We start from the raw sequence: 21,514 nt of genomic DNA on the forward strand, positions 1-21,514 counted from the left end.
AGCAGACAAATACTATAAAAAAGAAACGAATAATGAGATGACATCCAAAAATATTGTTTTAGTCGTAATTCTAGAAGACCTAACCTAGAAGACATTACTTAGTATTAAAAGCTCGAAAACGAAAAGGGCTTGCTTTAGGATGAAAAATAAGTCATTATGATCTCATCTAAAGGAAAGTAAGAATAACGATGAAGCACACAACCGAAGAACAAATCTTTCTCTAAACTATTATAAATGACCACAATGAGATGAATATTCATAACTTTTTAAGAAAAAGTCCTCAAAATGTATATATATCTATGCCATTTATGGTAGTTTAATGTAACATAAATTATATACCATAGGTTCTGATTATTAGGTTGGCAAATATCACGCTTCTGCCTTTTTGTCTTTTGAATTTCGCGGTTATGAATAAAGCATCTTTGAAAAGTTTTGACATAACCTACAAAACGACGCTATGCATGATTAGTTTGTAGATTGCGTTCAAGAGTTATAGACGTGTAAGCATGGAGTTCACTAACGCCGAAATTCACGGTGTTTTGGGGGATGGTACTCTATCACTTCGAACTGCGGAGGAATCCTTTCGACGATTCGGAGCGGGTGCAAATGCCACCATGGATAAGACAGCCGGCGGAAGACCTGTGACGACGAATACCAATCAAATCATGGAAAACATCGAGTAAGGCCAGCTTGTGTCATCTCGTGATATCGCCGAGGAGATGGGAGTTAGTCAAACCATTTTAAACCATCAGCAGAATCAACGCCTGCGATATGTTGCTGAAACGGAACGAACTCGACCCATTTTTGTACCGAATGGTTTCTGGCGACGAAAAATGGCTCACATACGACAATATCAAGCGAAAACGGTCATGATGGAAGGCCGGTGAATCGTCTCAAGCAGTGGCCAAGCCAGTATTGCCGGTCAAGAAGGTTTTGCTGTGTGTTTGGTGGGATTGGAAGGGAATCATCCACTATGAGCTGCTCCCATATGGCCATACGCTTTATTCAATCGTCTACTGCGAACAACTGGTCCGCTTGAAGTAGGCGATCGACCAGAAGCGTCCAGAATTGACCAACAGGAAGGATGTAGTGTTCCACCAGGAAAACGCCAAACCACATACTTCGTTGATGAGTCGTCAAAAGCTACGAGACCTACGGGGATGGGAGGTTTTACTGCATCCACCATATAGCTCGGCCATAGCGCCAAGTGATTACCAACTGTTACTGTCCATGATGAACGCCCTTGTTGGTGTAAAGTTGAACTCAAAATAGGCTTGTGAAAAGTGGCTGTGCGAGTTCGTCGCAAATAAGGAGGGGGCTTCTACGAGGGGGTATTATGAAGTTACCGTCTAGATGTAAACATATTATCGAACGAAACTGCGCATATTTGAACTTAATCCGATCACTGTAACACATTTTATAAAACATTGAATAAAGAGCAAAAAAGCGGAAGGGAGATATTATATTTGCCAAACTAATATTAACACCAAATATATTCTTCAAATTAACTACACACAACTGTATCTATATACCAGTACATATAGTGTCATATTTGAGAGCATTTTTAGTTGAAAACTAAAGGTATGTGAGTTAATAAGTATGAAGATATGCATAAAATAGTTCAAAACACGGCATAAATAATGAATATACATACATTCCTACCATTTAACCCATTGGTGCCCAGTAGGCATTACATTATTATCAAATATTTAAAATTAAAATTTGATGATATTTTGTTTGTCTTCCACATAAAACGGAAATAGATAATGAACATAGAAAAATTATGCTCATTAAATACAATACTTAATTTATTTTGCATATGAGAGTTAAATTCTCTAACATTAAAAAAACACTTTCCGAATTGCTTTCGTGGCGCTTGAAATTTTGAGGTCTCTTTCTCAAATGCAGAAAATTTCCTACTGTTGCTCTTCATAATATGTATTATTATTATGTATATATATGCATATCTATATATAAATCACACATAATTACAGTAAATAATAAAGTGCATACACCTTTTATATTTCGACTGTCATTCCACTGCTAACCAATAAATTCAACATAATTTCTCTAATTTTAGCATAAACTGCGCAAATATTTCACTAATTACACAAGCATTCTCCAGCTGATTGATATATTAAAATATTTGGCGTAGATATTTTTGCAAATATTTAAAATATGATTTTCGTACACATTAATGATTTTAATAAGCACTTTACTTGAAAATTATAATGGTTTCCGGTGTGGTTGTCAAGGCACATACCTATTGATACAAAAGTGAGAGGGTCAGGTAGTGATTAAATGAGAATCACTTAATTAAATTTGTGGACATATGTTTTATTTATTAGCAGAAAGTAATTAAACATATAATGAAGAGAATTAAGAGCGGGCAGCTTAAAGTGTGGGACAAAAAAGTGTTGATACCGGAGAGAGAATGTTGTATTGAAACATTGAATAGAGGCTTGAACTTAAAATGGATCACTCCAGTAGTTTAACCGTTCATTTTTCAATTCCAAATTATTACATTCTAGAATAGGAGGATGGACTCATAAGTAGAAGTTCACAAAAGTGAGGAAAGTTTCTGACTGCCATTCACTTGGGAGTGGCCAGAAACGATTCTTTTGCATGTGACTCAAGCTGCTCACGACTTCCGGTCTTAGAACCAAGCATACTCTGGGTAGCCAACAGACATCCCTTTGGAGGTGAGCTAAAGTGAGAAGGCAAATCCCGCTTATGTGGTTGTACGCAGTGTTTGGGACCCACCAGATAAAATCGAATAACCAATGAACAAGAAGAGGAACCCCAATTTTGATGACGACCACTGAAAACGTATAAAGGACTACGAATTAAGGGCATGCACCTGAAATGTCCTTACCCTTAAATGGGAAGGTGCCTCTGCCCAGCTGGTTGATGTCCGCGTAAGAGTAAAAGCTGACGTCACCGCCATCCAACAAATGCGATGGACGTGTCAAGGACGGAAGAAGGTGGTGATGTCACAAGGCATCTACTACAGCGGCCATATAAAGGAGCGCAAATTCGGTGTGGAATTCGTGGGGGAGAGAGAGACTCCGTCGTCGAGTCCTGGCATTCACTCCGGTGGATGAACGTCTAGCCAGACTCCGCTTTAAAGCGCGGTTCTTCTCTATATAGCTTATTCGCGCCAACGCCCCGAATTATTACGAATTAAGAATTATTGAAGTAAGAGAGTAACATCTAATAAATATATGTATGAAAGAAATCTCCTTAAAATCTCCCAAGCTAGCATCTGTCATCAAAATAAGTTGCATCGATATTTATCATATTTAAATACGAGCTTTCGATCATTAAACAAGAATTAAGCCATTAATTGAATATTTTTAATTTTTTATACTAAAAACAAGTTGTATGCTTCCATATACGAGTATATCTACTAATTCCGGAACTTTTCAAAATACAATTTTTTTCTACGAACTTTGCAGACATCATTTTCCTCTAAAGCATATTTATTATTTTGAAACTTTTTATTTCGAATATTTTTAATCTGCTGTGTGTGTATGAGACACATAAATGCTTTACGTGTTCTCGCATATAAACAACTATTTTGTGAGCGCTACAACTTTTTTAATCGAATTTCCAAAAATATTCTCTCGATAAAAATAAGTATTTTCTAACGTTTCAACATCGCACCACTTCCAGCATTTAGTTGAAAAAAATTAAAATTTTTTGGAGCATGCAAAATCCGCGTCGGCAGTGATTAATTCCGTTGACAGTTAGAGTAGTTGTACATTTTTTGTGTGCGAGAAAAAAACTAGTAGTAGCTGCTGCAGAAAATATTAATAACACGTTAAATGTATAGCTTAAACGAAGCGTATTAATTGCCAGCCAACAGGGAGTGAGCAGCGGCAGAAAAAGTTATAATTTTTGTAAATTTTAAAAGCTTCGATTTTGGCAATAATATCAGGGAAATGCTAGAAAGGGAAGGTGTGAATTTGTACTCATGTATGTACACAGATACTCATGTTTTACTTATGGTTAAATATGGATATACCGTAATTACTCATATTCGAAATAGATTAATGGAAAATTCAAATTTAATCCATGAATATTTATATATGTATGTTTAGAAATAGAATAATGTTTATTTAATGAAAATAGCAGATACGTTAAATAATGTGAAAAAGGGTTGCCACCTGTATTTAATTAAAAAAGTCGAATGAATGGAAAAAGTGATAAACAGTACTATAGGAATGGCAAAAAAAATAAAAATTTTAAATACTTCAAAATTCACCCGAGTGAGTGTTCAGAAGAATAAATTGTCTAAGGCTTAAGCAAACTAGCATCAATACTATGAATATTTTTCAGATTACTGAGCGCAGAAGGTTCAAGATTGGTTAAAATTAGATGTAACAAACTATTTTTGAAAAACATACATTTAAAATAAAACGGTTCTCCGTTTAACTCGATTCGTTGTATACTTCAAGCACAAACTCACCTCAGTAGGGAAGAAACCTAAATAAGCCACAGCGCCACCAGCAAGCAGCACATCGCCGACAATATTACTAATCGATTTGTGTAAATTGTGCGCAGCCTCCGACCAACGCGTCTTCTCACCGCCCAGACCACCAAGTAGCTTCTCCGCGCTGCATACAATAAAAAAAAACAATAATTTTGGATATACATGCCACCAGTTTACCGCTTTAACATTTCACAGAAGCATTACCGATTCAACTTCTTCTCACAATTATCGATCTCATCTTCCAGACGCTTCTTCTCGCGTGATTTTTCGGCAAAGAAGTCATTCAATTTCTGCAATTTATCCAAAATTACTTGCAACTCGGCACGTTTGCCATTTAACTTCTCCATTTGCGAGGCCAAATCCGACTCGGCTTCGGCAAGTGCTTGCTGTTTCGGTTGCACGATCTTCGCTACACGATCGTAAACATCCATAGCGCGCACCCATTTGCAGAGACCCTCACAGGCAGTGGAGGCGCTTTTGATCTTTTCAGGCACAAAGTCACGATCGGGTATGTATCTGAGTGAATGAAGAAATTTTTTATTTTAAAAGAGAATTTCAACTGTCTTTCGTTATTGCGCTTACTTCTCGCGTATCTTTTTGATATTTGCCGACGGTATGTTGTCTTTGTCGAAGGTTTTCAGTGACTCCAGAAATTTCATATCGCCAATCATGCGCATTGATGGTCCCCAATAGTCCTCCACCATGCGCCCGCTGGGATCTGGTTTACGATCCGGTTTGAAGCCACGCAACACACATACAGCCTCGAGTGTCAGCTTCACGGCGTACGGTGGATTCTTCATCGACTTCACAATGAAAATATCAGCCGGTTTGAGTGTGTTCAAAGCCTCTAGTGCTGCTTCCAGCGCTGGTATGGCCTCAGCTAGATCACTTTCGCAATCGTCTTTGATTGCTTGCGCAGCGGCAGCGGCCTCATTGGCTGCCGCTTCATCGGCACCAACTACCTCCTTCTTTTTCTCAGCCTCCGCAGTTTCGCGCTCAATATTCACCATGATGCGTTCGGTCTCCTCGGAGAGCACCTTCAGTTTGGGCTGCAGGTCATAGAGATTCGCCTGCATTTCACCCACTTGACCGGCAGCGAAGTCCAATTTCTCCAAACCGGTAGTGTAACTGTTGTTTAAAACGATATGGATTATATGTAATTAACGGGATATGCCGGCACACACTCACCGATCACGCAACTTCGTAATTTCCTCCAATTTGCGTACGTAGAAACTTTTAAAAGACTTAAGCATCTCCAAATAAGATGAGGGCGTCACATAATTGCGGCGTCCCAACTCCAAATAGCAGCTGCAATTTAAGCCATATTAATGCAGCTGTACATCTGTTTATCTGAATTTATATCGGTATGTCTGTATATTTAGTTCGTGCTTAATGCGGTTTTACTGCTTGTTTGCTTGTCAACTTATCACTTCATTCCGTTTGAGAACTTTCGATAAACGTGCACTTACCGTTCGCTCGCCTCGAAGACGGAATTATTGAAATACATGACAATTTGTACCAGCTCCAATTCCAGCTCACTGAGCACAATTTCCTCAATATTGTCGCTTTTCTTGTCATCCGAATCGGCGGTATCGACCGATGCTTGCTCAGCGGCACCGGCCTCAGCCTGCTCCTGTGCCTGACCCAATTTCATTGAACTGATAAAATATTCAGCAACACGCTCCAAGGCGTCAACGGGCCACGGCATGAACCTGCAAATTGTATATTTATCTACAGCACATACATAACATACTTATACATATCAGAGTGGGTATGGGTATGGGTATTTATCTACTTTTGGAGTTCTACATGTGGCGGTATGTGGCACACATCGAAATAGCTGTGTTCAAAGCGTGTTAAATTCACTTAAGTAGGTACTTATGCGCATATATTTGTCGCAGAAAGTACAAATAATTACGTATGTCTATCTGTTCATAAAACATTCATTCCATAGTTATACGTATACTAAATTCAATTTACTGTTAGTTGTCGTCTTTAAAATTGCTTAAATATGGCATAGGTCTTTAAGTGTTTGCGCCGATCGAGAGAATGTACGAAATGGTCAATTTGAAAATGAAAGGATGACCTTACCGAATAGATGTTTGATATATTCAATGAAGCAATTCAATATTAGTAGCTTTAGTTTCATCTTTTAAAATTTACTAAAGTACCACATGAGGTCTTTAAGCAAGCCAACGATACAATCTTTCATACAGTCTTTGAAAATTAGAATGAGAATTCAATCGATTTGACATAAGAATATAGTTCTGCTAGAGCTAGAGGGTATAGTTTAAAGACATATCGAACGTATTGTAACGGATTTCCAAAATCTGTCGTTTACTCCAAAACTCTACCCTGAGTTCGATCACTGGATTGTCAAATAAAAGTCACACATTAATGGCTATACACTAATCTTTATTTCTATTTCCTTATAACTTAACACTTTAGTACTCAATACTCTACTTTATAACTCTAACTTATAACTTGTTTACACTTTGCTCGATAACTCTCTCCTTAGAATTGTCCTCACTCGACAACTCTCTTATCAGAACTGTGTCTTGCTGCCAGCCCGGTAGCCCTTATATAGTCGATTGCTAACATGTTATCGTCACTCGAACATTCTGGCAACTACGAATATCGATGTCTAGATACATCTGGCAAGTTATCGCCTTCGATTGTCTATTCTAGTTTGTTCTGGTGCCATTTTCGTTACAGTATTTTGCCATTATATCACAATACATTAATCTAGAGTGCTCTAGCAGTATCGAAGGTCACAGAAAATAATATTTTTAATATAGTATACGGCCAACATTCTCATTGGCTCTCTGATGGTTTTTGACACAAGAACTTCCAAATTTGAGACATTAGTCATTACATGCTCTTTATTCTCTCTTAAAAAATACCAAAACTTTCTAATCTAATTTTAGACCGGGTTCTAATATTCGAACTTTTATAATACTTTTTAGAGTAAATTTTGTCATATTTCATTAAAAAATCGGAAGATCCTGTTGCACTTTCCACCAGATTTACATGTATATTGCACTAAAGATATATGTATATTGAAATACGTCTAAATCCTCATTCGCCATAATATTCTGCAAATACTTTTTGTCATCTACTGAAATGTTTGCTACTTGCAAGGAAAATACTTTCGTATCCTGCAGGATACAGCATTTATTCTGCTTTAACAAGCTCAACAACGAAAAAGGTGAAAATACTTCCTATCTGTTCACCGCAAAAGTTGCATTCCATTCCATAACAATTTTGCGTTTCCTTACGGATATATTTAAGAGTGTTAGGGTGAACACAATATTTTGATGAATAAACTTATATTAGAGCGAAAAATATTTTCGATGGTAAAATTTATAAAGACTTTGAGAAAACATACCCTGTATGTTTATAATTTTTTCATTTTTATTGACGCCTTATTTTAGTGTGAATTTTCGTGGATTGAGTTTCCCATATAAAAGTTGACATGCCATATTTAATTTGTATGTAAAAATAATCTGTATTTCTCCTGATGTCCATCAAGATAAAAATTTTGTTTCGAAAAAACCTAAATATTGATTCGATTTCTTATATCAGAACCTAATATTTGTTCTTTTTGGGTTACTGGTTCAAAACTCTGCTTGGTTTCGTCCCTACAGATAATTTAAATCATTTACACATAATAGCTAGTACTTCAATAGTTTTTTGCTGGGGAATCTGTCTTAGAACACCCGAATGATAGTTTTCGTTAGATTAGAGTTAGAACCTAAGATTTGTTCTTTCTTGGTTTTTGGTTTGAAACTGAGGTTGTCTTTTTCACTGCTGAACTTTTAAATTACTTATACATAACACAGCCACACGAAAAATTTTGTTATGACCTGGTGATCTTAATATGTGGACGTTATGTTTTTGGGTCGCTGAATGCGAATCCGAGGTTTGTTTAACCCCATCAGATCAGGGTTTTGACATAACCCCAAGAAACCAATATGGCGGACAGCGTTTTTTAAAATTCATCGGATTCGCTTGAAACTCGCTACTCAGAGGTTTTGGTACGCCATTTTGAATTTTTGAAAAGTAACGTCAAATTAGTACTCAGCGACCTGGAGAACTCCCGAGTAACAAGTTTGCAGGGATTCCGACCACACCTGAATAATTTCAGCTCCTGAACTGAAATGGATCACCCTAACTGGAAGTAGATCGCGTATTGCGTGTGTATATTACATGCATATGGCTTATAAATCGAGTGAACACTATGTGACTACAAGATTTTTATATAAGTTATCACAAGATCACTTATTGCTGTACTTGTTGTTGTAATTGTTCACACTTACCAATCAATCGTGCAACAGTTTATCAATGATGGATACATTCTTAAACGCTCCTTGAAGGAATCACCAATCGGTGAGAATGCCAAAGCTATATGCAATTGCTCACGTATCCTTTCGATAAAGTATGCATACATCTCCGAGGGGGAATTTTCAATTTGTCTCGCCTGTGCGTCAGTCAGTCAGCCCACATTTGAGACGAAATTCGCCCAAAGCGCAGAAGGCGATTCAACAATTGTTGCCGCAGTTGTAGCATAAAATGCATTCCACCGCCGGTATGTGTGTGTGTGTGTGCGGTTGGATGTATTTTATTTGCAGGAAATTATCATCAGCATCGACATCAGTGGCAGGCGAAGTGGCAGCAGCAGCAGCAGCGGTGGCATGTGCGAGCGTTAACCGAGTTCAAGTAAGTAGGAAGATGCATCATTCAATAATGCAGTCGAAATATGAATTGATTGTGAGTCACACGAGAGGAGGATGCGGATGCAGAGCACCCGGACAGCAGTGCAACATTGCAGCGTGGCAGGCAGATGCGAGGGCAGCAGTTCGGTGCGGGGCGACGGCATGTAATGCAGTCAGAACGGAAGAAGTGCAAATGAAATTCCCACAGTGGTGTGAAGTGGCAACGGTAATGGCACGGAGAGCAAGCAGCAGCAGCAGTAGCAGTTCAGTTGATTGTTGTTAGTGTTGTTGTTGTTGTACACATGAAAATAGTGCAAAGACAGAAATTCAAAATGATGGCAACAGAATTATAAAGCAGGTTAAAGGAAGTAAAATTGAATCGGCCAAGCAAGCAACCAATATTTGTCATTCGATGGCCGTCAAACGACCGACATGGGAGTGGCTGCAACCCGTTGCAGGAAGACGGAAATGAATGTGTTACCGGAAATAAAGCAAATAGTATACGGTACATGAAATAACAACTTGTTGTTGTGTACAGTTTGTGCATAAGTAACTAAGTATGGTATATGTGCTCAACATCTATCGTTGTCTTTATCTATGTTGCTGTTGTTATTGATGTTGCTATCGTTGGCATCGTAATTGCTGTATTTAGTTCGATTGTTTTGTTGTTCTTCGCATTAAGTTGGCACTGAGGCTTGTTGTGTCGCCTGTTATTGCAATATTGCCAAAATAATGAGCTACTTGTTGGGTAATCACAACAACAACAACAATAATGTTAACAGCCACAACAACAATATGAGCACATAAAAATTAGCATTAAGACAGATTTTGTTATAAATGCAAAGCAAAGTGTTGATAATTTGTGTTCTAAGTTAGTATAGGGTGTTATATTTACCATATTTTGTATTAATCAAAAATTTGCTAAAAATAATATTATGAAATATTATAATAATATTAGGTTAAAAAAAAAAATAAAATTAAAATTCTTTAAAATTTCGAAAATAAATTAGAAAAAAATTTTGTGAAATTATTTTATTTAATTAAAAAAAAACACTTTTTCACTTTTTTTTGATTAAAAAAATATCGTACGTCTTTGTCGCAGAGTCGCATTTGATTTTCAAGTCGATTTAAATTCAAATACAAATAAATGGAGATTTTATTTTGTATGGTAAATCGATCTTAATACGCATTTAAAACAAGCAGAGACCGATAAATTGATCAATTAGCTCCTGTCTAAAAACGCTATTACTTTATGAACACAGTCCGTATGTGACTTTGATAAATAACCATCAGCTGTTTCAAGCGATTCTCAATTTTAACGAGGAATACCAAAATGTCAGGAATTATTGCCTTAAAGCGCTCTTTATTGTCGGCGACGTGTTGGCTTCAGTTTCGATTTCAATAAAAATAAGAAACTAAAATTTTCAGACATTGTTTTGATTTGAAAAAACACCCTGTATATATAAATATATATACATATAAGCCTAAGCTGTATATTGCATATATAGAGCACACCTTTATTCAAATTAGAGCTTCAGAACTCATGCACATTTTCACTCACCAATTGCTTGGCAACACTTGTCATATTTTCCATAATTGCCGCTTTGTCTTCCAATTGATAGAGATTGGGCAAATCACCGGTGTTAAGTATACCATTAATGTCTTCAATGAAACCCTCATCGATTGCCTGTAAAATAATAGTGTTGAAGCTGTATTATTTACATAAATATGTTAAGTATTTATTTATGCTAGTTATTGCATTTAGTCTAAGTTCGATTGGTCGAAACGAAAACTAACGAGTAAGAAGAGTACTGAATATTATTTGCAGCAATAGTCCTTAACGGTTTTATAATGATAATATGAAGGAAATATAATTCAAACTAAATCAATACAATGCATTTGTTAATATGTACTTAGCAACAACTGTATTGTTTATTTAAATGTTAGTTATTGTAAGTATATTTGATGATAATATAGATTGCAAATTACTTGTTACTAAATAATTTTAATGATATTTTGGTGTTTGCATATGGTAAATGAATCAATTCTCTAAATCAGAGTATTAGTATCGCGCTGCAGAGCCTCCATAGTCTTCCAGTTAGTTAACTTGAATCGATAACAGAGTGAAAGCCAAGCGGAGCAGTCAAAGAAGAAGTGCAAGGTGCATTACCCATAAAGATTCGACAATAGACAGACCTTGAAGCATCACGGAATGGGTCCAATCGAACATCTCAATCAGAACCTCACTAGACAGAGTATAATGTTTGTGGTAGCAAGAAGTCTGGCAACCAAAACATATGTTTTGAGAATGGGCCAAATCGGTTGACAACCACGCCTTTTTCCATATACCAGAAATATAAAGTAAGCACTAGTGCAGACATCAGAACAAAACTTTGCATAAATACTGAATTTATAGTATGGCATCGCTCTCCTAAAAACCGTCGAAATCGGACCATAAGTTTTCAAGGCCCCATGTATAGAACATAAGGACTCAATACTTTTAATATGTTTTTGCAGAAAATATAGGTAAGTCTCTCAGATATTTTGAAGAAATTGAGAGAGAACATTTTTCTTCTAATAATATGTCGCCGTGCCAAAAATGGGTGAAATCGGTGATAAAGTCCCCTAGCTCTCACATACCTAATATTTAGGGTTTCAAACTTTCATCGAACTTTTTTACCAAATATATCGGTTAATATGTGGGATATATCGGCAAAATTTAGTGAGCATATAATCTTGGATAGAATGTAGTTAGATGGTAAAAAATTGGTAATAATAAATAAATTGCGAAAGTATATAATGTTCGGTTACAGCCAAACTTAACCCTTCCTTGCTTGTTTTAATTTATGTAAACAAATAATTTACTGTCGGTATATGAAGAAGAAATATACAGCAAATTCCCATTGCTCCGAACATAACTCATAAATATACATACATACACAAATTATATTTTAATTATAGTTTCTATATTAACCTACTAAAATTATGCCAGGTGTTGATTTTCAATTGAAAGTTCTACAAATTAGACAAACACGCACACACACAAATAGAATTTAAATTAACTCCATGTCATGTACGACAAATTAAAGAAACTCTATGCAATTGCCTAGTAATACACCCAACTACAACTTCAACTACAACTACAATTACAACTCCGGTTGCAGCTGTCGTCGACAAGGCGTTCTCATGATGAATTGACGATTAGTTCCTGCTGCAGGCAGAACATTTGTTTACATGTGTTTGACAAAAGCGGAAGTGCATTTATTGTGGCACTGCATTTACTGCAGCAACGCGCACACATAGATACATGTGGTTACGTTAGGAATTATGATGTATTTATATAGTCGTCGCACAAATAGAGAGTTGCAAGCGAACACACTTATTTATATATACAAAACTTTGTTGATACTAACTACACACTCGTACATATAAATATGCCTGTATGCTGTACTATGCTTATGCTGCATGCATTTGCATAATCTTCTGAAATTCCCTGCCTTTTGGATGGCGGCTTTGTGCCTTCGACGCAGGCAACCATAAATACTACTCGCATTGAGTGCATAGTACTTATGCCTGCTGATTTTGGCTAAGCGCTTAGTAGATTGCTTGCGATCATAATTTTCTGAGGACTACAAAGTGTTATATAAATGTAGTGAATATACATACTTTTACTTGAAGGTTTAAATTGTGTTTATTGAAATTAACTTCGATGGATGATAGATTCTACATATACATATCTATGGGATTATAATCGCGTCCGAGACTCTCACTCTGCTTTTGATCTGTCTCTTTGAACTAATAATTTATTTAATTTAAATTGAATTGTTATGCATTGAAATTAAATTCATTGGCTCCGGTGTTGAATAACTAGCTCCGGCTTCTCACGGGTTTAAACAAACATTTCAAAAGTATAAAGTTATTAACTAAAACTTGATAACGACCTCTAGTCTTTGGAGAGTCGCGAGATTGTATATTTCTTATATTTTGTTCTTCAAGCCGCTACACAGGCTCCGTACTCGACTTTCAAGCGACTCAAGTACTTGGGAGGTTTTGAAATTTTGTTCAGCATGTAGCTGCGAGCGCTCTTTACTCGACTCTCTGCTATGCGATGGCGATGCGGAGTTTCAGATTAAGATTCTCCATCACATAGTCTTTTTAATACTCTCACCTGGGAACTATTTCCAGAAAGTTGAGATTCTAGCCATAAATATAACCTCTGTTACTCAGGATGAATGTAGCTTTCCAATGGTGAATTTTTGAAATCGGCGCAGTAGTTTTCGAGCTTATGCATTACAAACATACATACAAATCTTTTCTCTTAATAATAGCACTATAGATAAAACCGTATTGGATAACTTCGACATAGCATTGTCTTAAATCCAACAGATTTTTATTTGTACAGGCAAAGTTAGGTTAGGTGTGGTTAGATTGAGTTTAGTAGATATTGAACTTTTTAAGATAGACCCTTGGGGAGCTAAAATAACTACAGTAGTTCGATAATAACCCTCGCCATAACGCCTTGAACCTATCATAAATCATTTTTGGCATTTTATTTCTATTTCCGTGAATATTTAAAGATAGAGATCCACAGCGTTTTAAACTTGAACGCGTAAGAAGGTAGTTTTGAAATGATTTTACCTTGTCTTCTTCCAAGCAACTTCTAAAGCCAGCATATTACCCCATGAACCCCGATCGGGCAATCGATATAATTAGACACTTACAACTAGGGAAAGAATAATGTTTTTTCATGAACCGGCTAAAGACTTTTATAATAAGTTTGGAATTTTGTTCCGATAGCTATTTGTTACTGATATTCTAATGTTCGTTTTCATCATTTTCCTTTCTTATATTTCCCTATTTAGTTTTTGGGGTTCCCACAACACAATTCACAACAGATAAATACCTGTCTAAGTAAAGTTATTTCCTCAGCAACAATCTTAATGAGAATTGGGTTCAGCTCCTCTGTCTTCTTCTCGAAAAAATATTCGCTCTCTGAACCCACTTTGGAAATAATTAGTACTCATTACGTGTTTACAATGAAATCATATCTATATCTTCTTAACCTCCAAAACAAATTATAAACCTTCTTGAGATTCGATAACTAACTCTTCATCTACGATATTAAATACAACAATAATATTTCCACTAAAAATTATTCGCTCCACAAAGTAGCCTTTAGATATTCATAAATACTCATACAATTTGTTGTAAACATAGAAAAATTAGACTGTAAAGCATTCCTGTTGCAACAATAAATTTCTCTCTCTTGTATAGTTCATGGCTTTGTCATACAATTTAATTGATTTTGTTCTAACATTTGTTACCAATGTCTATACATTCTATACATTCTGCCACATCATTTGCAACAATTTCGTATTGTTTCACTGCATCCAGATAAACAGGTGTATGTATGTATGTATGCAAATTTATATATACCGTTGTATTTATATGGATATGTATGTTGTCAGCCAGTATACAATTAATGCATTCATAGTTGCTCCACTGTGTTTAGCTGTGGGCGGGTAAATTGCTTATGATTCTTGCTACCAAGCCGGCAACATGCTCCCATCAGTCGTCGAATGTCATGTGAAACAATAAATGTGGAGATGCGCCTGGAACAATTGGGTGTGTGCAAAGTAGACCGGCGAGAAATTGACACCCATTTCTATAATTAAATGTGGCTACTAAAGTTCTCAAAAAGTAATGTTTGTTTCGAGAATCGTTTCTAGGTAATCGGAACGGACTCGGCTTGTCATTCAAGCAAGCTTTGACAGCTAGTCAAGGTACTATGGTCTTCTACTTATTCCGCCGTGAGTAATAACATTTCACTGAACTCTTAGAAACTTCTGTATTCAGTGTTTAAATACAAACTATGCTCACTATATACTCTACCACCTCATCTTTCAAGATCCCTACAAGGCATTCAACAATTATAAACTCCATTATATATATATATGTATGTGCATACCAGCATCTGTTCATCAATGGCATACCACACTCGGGTATATATATATTACACTGCAGGCTTTCATGGTAACTGTATCGAAGTCTAACAGTCACTGCTTGTGTGGCCATGTCGTCTTCAATATTATTCCAAGTAAGTATGTAATTTCAACAATCTTTTGGCTATTTGTATGGTGAAACACAGTGTAAAATTAATATTTATTGTTAGTTGAATTGTTGCTTGTACTGAATATTTTATCAAATGCTGGTCACTAGTATACCGCCGACTCGCCCTCCTCCTCAACAGCCTGCGTCGGCACTACATTGCCTAATGCGACTATTTATGCACTTTGCCTCATTGTAATTTGATTTGGTATTATGGCTAGGAGCAAATTGTTCGAGCAGATAAAGCAATGCAGTAAATATACTTTCATATATGTATGTATGAAAGTACTAATGAAGTTGTGGCAAACAGCTGGTACATGGAGTGTAGGTCCATGGTATGCCAGTTGTCGCTGTGCCTGGTGTTGGCAGTGTAATAAGTTGTGAGCAGGATAGTAATTGTATGTATGTAATATATGCTATAATTTATTAAATCAGCAAGGAGTGTGGATACTTGGGAGAAACAAGAGATTGGGGGAAAAGTGTTAATTATAATACTTTAGAAGTGATCGCAATGATCATATGGTAGCTAACTGAAGGCTATAGTTTTTAAAGAAGACAAAAGTGTTGATCATATGATCAGTTTCATAATAATCATTTACTTTGAATACGTTTGGAAGTATTCAGTGTGTAATAAGTTATTGGGCCCAGCTATCTGATTGATCATACGATGACTGATCGTATTAAGTTGTCAACTGTCTATATCTGACATCTACGAAGCTGAAACAATGAATTTATGATAGATTATTTCCATTAATGACTTTTGAAAATGGGCTCTCTGGATCAGCTGAAGATACCTTTTGTGTTATACAAAGGTCTAAATAGATTCTGTCAAATAAGTAACAGAAATTCTCATTTTAAATGGATAAAAATATCGAACAAAGATTTTGTGTAAAATTTCGTTTCAAACGTTTTTCCAAAACGTTGGAAATGTTGAAAAAAAAAACATTTGATAATTCAACCATGTCGAAAACTCAAGTTTACGATTGGTATAAATCGTTCAAAGAGGGGCATATAAAAATCGCAACGCACACAAAAGGTTGATTTGTTCCTAATGACGCCGTAAACAAACTAAATGAGACATAGCAATAAAAATTGACAGAATAGTGGCTGACAGTTGCGCCTACCTGGGAAAAAAAATTTTGAAATATTCTCAGTGGGAAAATTTATAATGAGAATTTACGGGTACTTATTTGACAGATATAATTAAATAAAGTGAAGAAATGTAATCGTAGAGTTTCAACGTTGAATTCTAAAACTTAAAAGATTACAAAATATCGAAAATATTCGCAAGCGATGAACAAGAGCTACAAATTTTCGACAATGCTCAAAACTTAATCACTTTTAAATTAATCTATTAGAATAAATGGCAACTCTGTTCATTAATATACTTCGTTTAAAATAAAAAAATATCAAATAATATATATAGTTAACTGCAAGTAAAAAGGTAATTAGTGAACTATTTTAAATTCGGTTGGCAACCCTATACAATACTATAAGCTTCACGCAAACAAGAAATATATTAAATTTGGTGTACTTATTAGAATATTTAAGGGGCTATACCAAATTAGTCGATTTTCGTGCTTTTTTTTTTAAGGAAGTACTCGATCGAAGGTTTCGAAGTTTTTTGGAGGTATTAAGGTATACTTTCAGCTTTATTGAAATTTTTTTTTTTACAAAAATATTGAAAAATAATGGAAAAAAGTTCCCTAACTGCTGGCATGCTTCTGGCCGAATGAGTAGTTGAAACAAAGAAATTCAAAACGGGTATTAAAGTTGAAGATATTTTCTATACAATGACCCACGATTTTTGAAAAATATCAAAAACTAACAATATTGCGTAGTTCTGAAAAAAATGTTGTTTTTTAGGTAAAAAAATGTAAGTTTTTGAATGCCAAATTGAATATTTTCAACAAATCAAAAAGATCGTCATTGTCATAAATTGTCATTGTATAGTAAATATATTCAAGAACATTCAGTTTAAATTTGAAGTCGATAGGTCAATTTCATGTTGAGTTATGATGATAGCAGTTTTGAGAAATGACGAGAAATTTCGAGAAAAAGACGTTTACAATTTCGAATATGTTTGCTTATGCCTACGAGCGGTCGCTCTTTAAAACACTGTTATTCAAAAACTATTCAAGACACGATCTTACCGCTTTCACATGATATTTTTGAAAGTATTAACTATCGAATATGCAAAAATAAAAAAAACGATTTTTTGAAAATGTCACACTGGTATAGCACCTTAAAAACTTTACAAAATTTCATCAAATATTCCGCAAAAATTGTAGCAACATATTAATATACATGTGGCAATCCTGTCCACTTTATTTCAACATAATTTGTAGTAAATTTAGAACTACACGAAGTAGACAACAACACTAATTTTTCGTAGAGATTAACTATTAATTTATATATTATGAAGATTAAATTGACACCGTTAATATATGCTGTGCATGTTGTACAGTAAAATACATACAGTATATACATATAGTTTGGGAATTATTCCATATTGAAATGACGTTTATCTTCTCAAACGGAAAAGGAAATTATTGAGGCATGGAAGCAACATTCATATATGTATATTATATGGAGATATAGACTTAGACAAATGTTTGCGTACACATATGCAAATAATTTTCTACTCTCCATGTCTTTCTCCCTCTAGCCGTTCAAATCTACAGCTTTAGTGTAGCAGTTATTTATGATTGTTTACTGGAATTGGCATGCATTATATTCTGCAGTCAAGTTTCAAAAACAGAAGCACAAATATATAAATATGTATGTAAGTATATCAAATAGTATGCATATTGGAGAAAGCGCTCTTCATTGTCCGATTTATGAGCTGTTATTTTTGTAATTATTGCATATTACCTGTGCTGCTAACAATTGAGTTGAACAGTTGCCAATATATTGACAGGTTATGGACTCACCATACATTGTTGCAACATCAAATTCATATGTTCTCGTATGTATTAATATTAATGATTTGGTGGCACAGTTTGCTTACGAGCATAAATTATGGATTCAATAAGGCCTTATGTGAAGTGATATTTGCAATTTATGTATTGTATTTGTGTCACCCACTGTACAGTAAATCTATAATACGGACAGACATACATATGCTTCGAACAATGTGTGTTGGTGAGTTTTGCTTAGTTTTCAACCATTGAGCTGAGGCTGTGAGTATAGTACTAATGTATGTATCTGTACATTTCGGACGTTATAAATTACTCATTAGGCCATAGTTGTCTTGCATGCCGTTTACTTCTATGATGTGCTTTGATTTATGGGCTCGCATAATCAATGCAATCAATTCATTTCTACGCCAGTATTTACCGTTAGTATAGCTGAGAGTCCTATTTTGTATTTGCATATATGTAATTTATTATATTATAGTTAGCAGTTGGTTGAAGTTGACGTTTTTTAATTATTGCTATCGGTCCACGATCGCTTTAAAAGCTTATCTGAAATTTTCCTTCACAAAAATTTATTAAATCTGATAACGACGACGAGTAGTCGGAGCCACTTTAGCCGCTTTGATATATAAATTACTGGAATTACTTTAAAATAGATCTCCCTGATAACCTGTTTAGCCGACGACTGACTTTTCAACCTTGGAAACAAAAGAAAGTCCCACGGAGCTAAATGGTTGGATTTGTATCCAGTTCTACTAATTTGGCTATGATGACTGCGGGGTTCGGGTCTTTATCTTGGTAAAATAGGTGACGTCATCGAATCGTTACAAAAAATATTTTTTATCATTTTTCCTTCTCCCGGTTGTCTATGCAAATCTTATGTACTTTCTGAATCCTAGATAATGGTGTTTATAACTTGCCGATAGGACAATCTTTGCCTTCATCCAAAATCGTTCGTCAGGTGAATTCCACTGTTGCGACTATTCTTTAGTTTGGGTGGATCCATGTTCCGTCGGTGGTCACCAATGATTTGTAAACCCCTTCGAACAATCCGAAACGTTGTCAAACCCTGCCTGAACGGAGTAAAGAAACCAACTACCCATCACACATACGATTTTATCAGATTTCCACTGTCTTAGCTGTCTTGCGGTGATCTACTAATACAAGATCTTCGAACGTTTTCGATTGATGTCATGGAGCTAAATGGATGGAAGGGTCTTCAGTTCTACTAATTTCGCTATGATGATTGCGGGTGTTGGAGAGCGTGCTTTTTCTGCGTAAATATAATATGTTTTCTCCCCAAAATTAGGTAACGTCATCGAATCGCCATATACTAACTATTTTTTATCGTTTTGCTTTCTCCCTGGTTGTCTATGCAAGTCATATGTATCTACCTTTTGAAACCCAGAAAATGGTGTTTATAATCTGTCGATAGGACAATCTTCGCCTTCATCCAGAAAGGTTCGTCAGATGTAGTCGACCATTTTACTGTTTTTTAGTTTAGATGGATTCATGTGATTTCCATGAAATGATTTGAACACTCCTTCGAGCAATCTGAAATGTTGTCAAATGCTGCCTGAATGGAGTGAGGAAACCAATCACACAGACGGTTTTATCAGATTTCCACTGTCTCATCTGTCTTGCGGTGATCTAAGAATACAAGATCTTCGAACGTTTTTCGACCGATATTGCAATAGGAGCGGAATAGGACAATGAGACTAAATGGTTATGGGACAATTTCCAGGCTATATTAGACAAGTGTCCAAACAACAAAGTAAGGCAGAATTTGTAGAACTTATGAAGGATGGAACTCAAAAGAGTTTGCTCTGGGAAGTTCCAAATATCAGTCCATTAATACTAAATATTTTCTAAGATGTTCCAAACAAAAAGAATTGAGCTTGATTGTTAAATAAGGTTCCACAAAGAAACACCATAAGGCGGTTGGTGGCTTAAAAGTGGATGGCAGTAAAAACAAAATGATCCATACCATAGCTGGTGCTCTAAAGATCTAGAATGAACACCTTTAAACCCACCTGGACACCTGCAGTTGACGTTCGATTTATATCTTATGTATATATTCTGTGGAGGTAGCGTTACATACATTGCTTTATAGATAACTAGACTACGGACTGACTGATTGACTACGTTATGTGAATGCTCACGAACAGATATTTTACCAGAATCATATGCTGTCATACTCAAATGTCATTTGCACAAATAGCTATCTACATACATACATATATCCATAAAAATACATTTAAAAATCCAAAAATCCAATTTTCTTGTGATTTTGCATTTTTTCGCTTACAAAGAGAATATGCAAATATTTACAAATGGCCCCACTCACACCCCACGCCCATTGCATTTAATTAATTTCATTTCAACTCACCTGTGCATCGGTAAAAAGAAAGACCGTATGATTCAAATTGAAACTGGCTGTCATCAGTATCTTTTTCAGATCATCACGCCAATCGGTCTGCGAATATGTCTTTGTCACTTGAATCGTCATCAGGCGGCAATCGGCAATGCTGGCAGCCAATCTGCACGAGCTGCGACGTCCAGAGCCGCCCATGCCGACCATGAGCATATTGCCGCGCGGCATTTGCAATACACGCGAGACTCTGGCGGGCATGCGAACGGCCAAAGCAATTGCCGGACAACAAACGAGTCATTGCGATGAAAATGAACGTACAGCAGCGCATGAAATCAAATGAAACGCAATACAAATGTGATGAGTGTGTGATGATATCGATATTGTTGTTGGTCATGTTGCGTGAGTGAGTGTGTGTGTGTGTGTGTGTGTGAGTGGTGAGTACGGCAATGAGTGAATTGTGCGTGCATTTGCGTGGCAAGGCGCGCGGCGGAGATGCACAGAGATAAGTGAATTTCGGTGTTGTGTCGGTTTGATGACCAGCGGTGCAACACGGCAACTGGTTGCATGGCGGTTTTGTTGCAAACCGCATGAACGCAAGCGCAAAAGTGTAGACGGCATGATAATACTGACGCTCAGCTCATATATGTGTATATGTATATGAAGCGCCGCGGCGACATCAGTGTGACACCGCAAAAAACATGAAATTAATAGAGTTGCCATATTGTGTTGACAAGCATATGCAAGCAAGTGCATTCGAATATATGTTTGTGTGTGTTTGTAAATATTGCATGTGCAATCACACACTTGGTTGACTGCAATTCACCGTTGCATGAAATACGTCACGTATACGCCACGCACGCACGCAAGCAGCCGCAAGCCTATCAGTGCTGCTATGCCACACACA

General features: G+C 36.1%; 1 protein-coding gene across 1 annotated transcript in view; it reads right to left on the bottom strand.

The window, feature by feature from the left end:
• The window catches only part of LOC105214707 (dynein axonemal heavy chain 3), a 108,866-nt gene that overhangs the window by 28,608 nt on the left and 58,744 nt on the right, over positions 1 to 21,514 (bottom strand). Inside the window, exons 43-50 of the mRNA XM_011188282.3 lie at positions 20,626 to 20,857; positions 10,772 to 10,897; positions 8,815 to 8,975; positions 5,965 to 6,207; positions 5,684 to 5,803; positions 5,078 to 5,623; positions 4,700 to 5,011; positions 4,472 to 4,619 (exon numbers count right to left, since the gene is read on the bottom strand). Of these exons, the coding sequence (XP_011186584.3) occupies positions 4,472 to 4,619; positions 4,700 to 5,011; positions 5,078 to 5,623; positions 5,684 to 5,803; positions 5,965 to 6,207; positions 8,815 to 8,975; positions 10,772 to 10,897; positions 20,626 to 20,857 (1,888 nt within the window). The remainder of the gene's footprint in view (positions 1 to 4,471; positions 4,620 to 4,699; positions 5,012 to 5,077; positions 5,624 to 5,683; positions 5,804 to 5,964; positions 6,208 to 8,814; positions 8,976 to 10,771; positions 10,898 to 20,625; positions 20,858 to 21,514) is intronic.

Source organism: Zeugodacus cucurbitae, chromosome 4, assembly GCF_028554725.1.
Source record: "Zeugodacus cucurbitae isolate PBARC_wt_2022May chromosome 4, idZeuCucr1.2, whole genome shotgun sequence".
NCBI classification, from domain to species: domain Eukaryota; kingdom Metazoa; phylum Arthropoda; class Insecta; order Diptera; family Tephritidae; genus Zeugodacus; species Zeugodacus cucurbitae.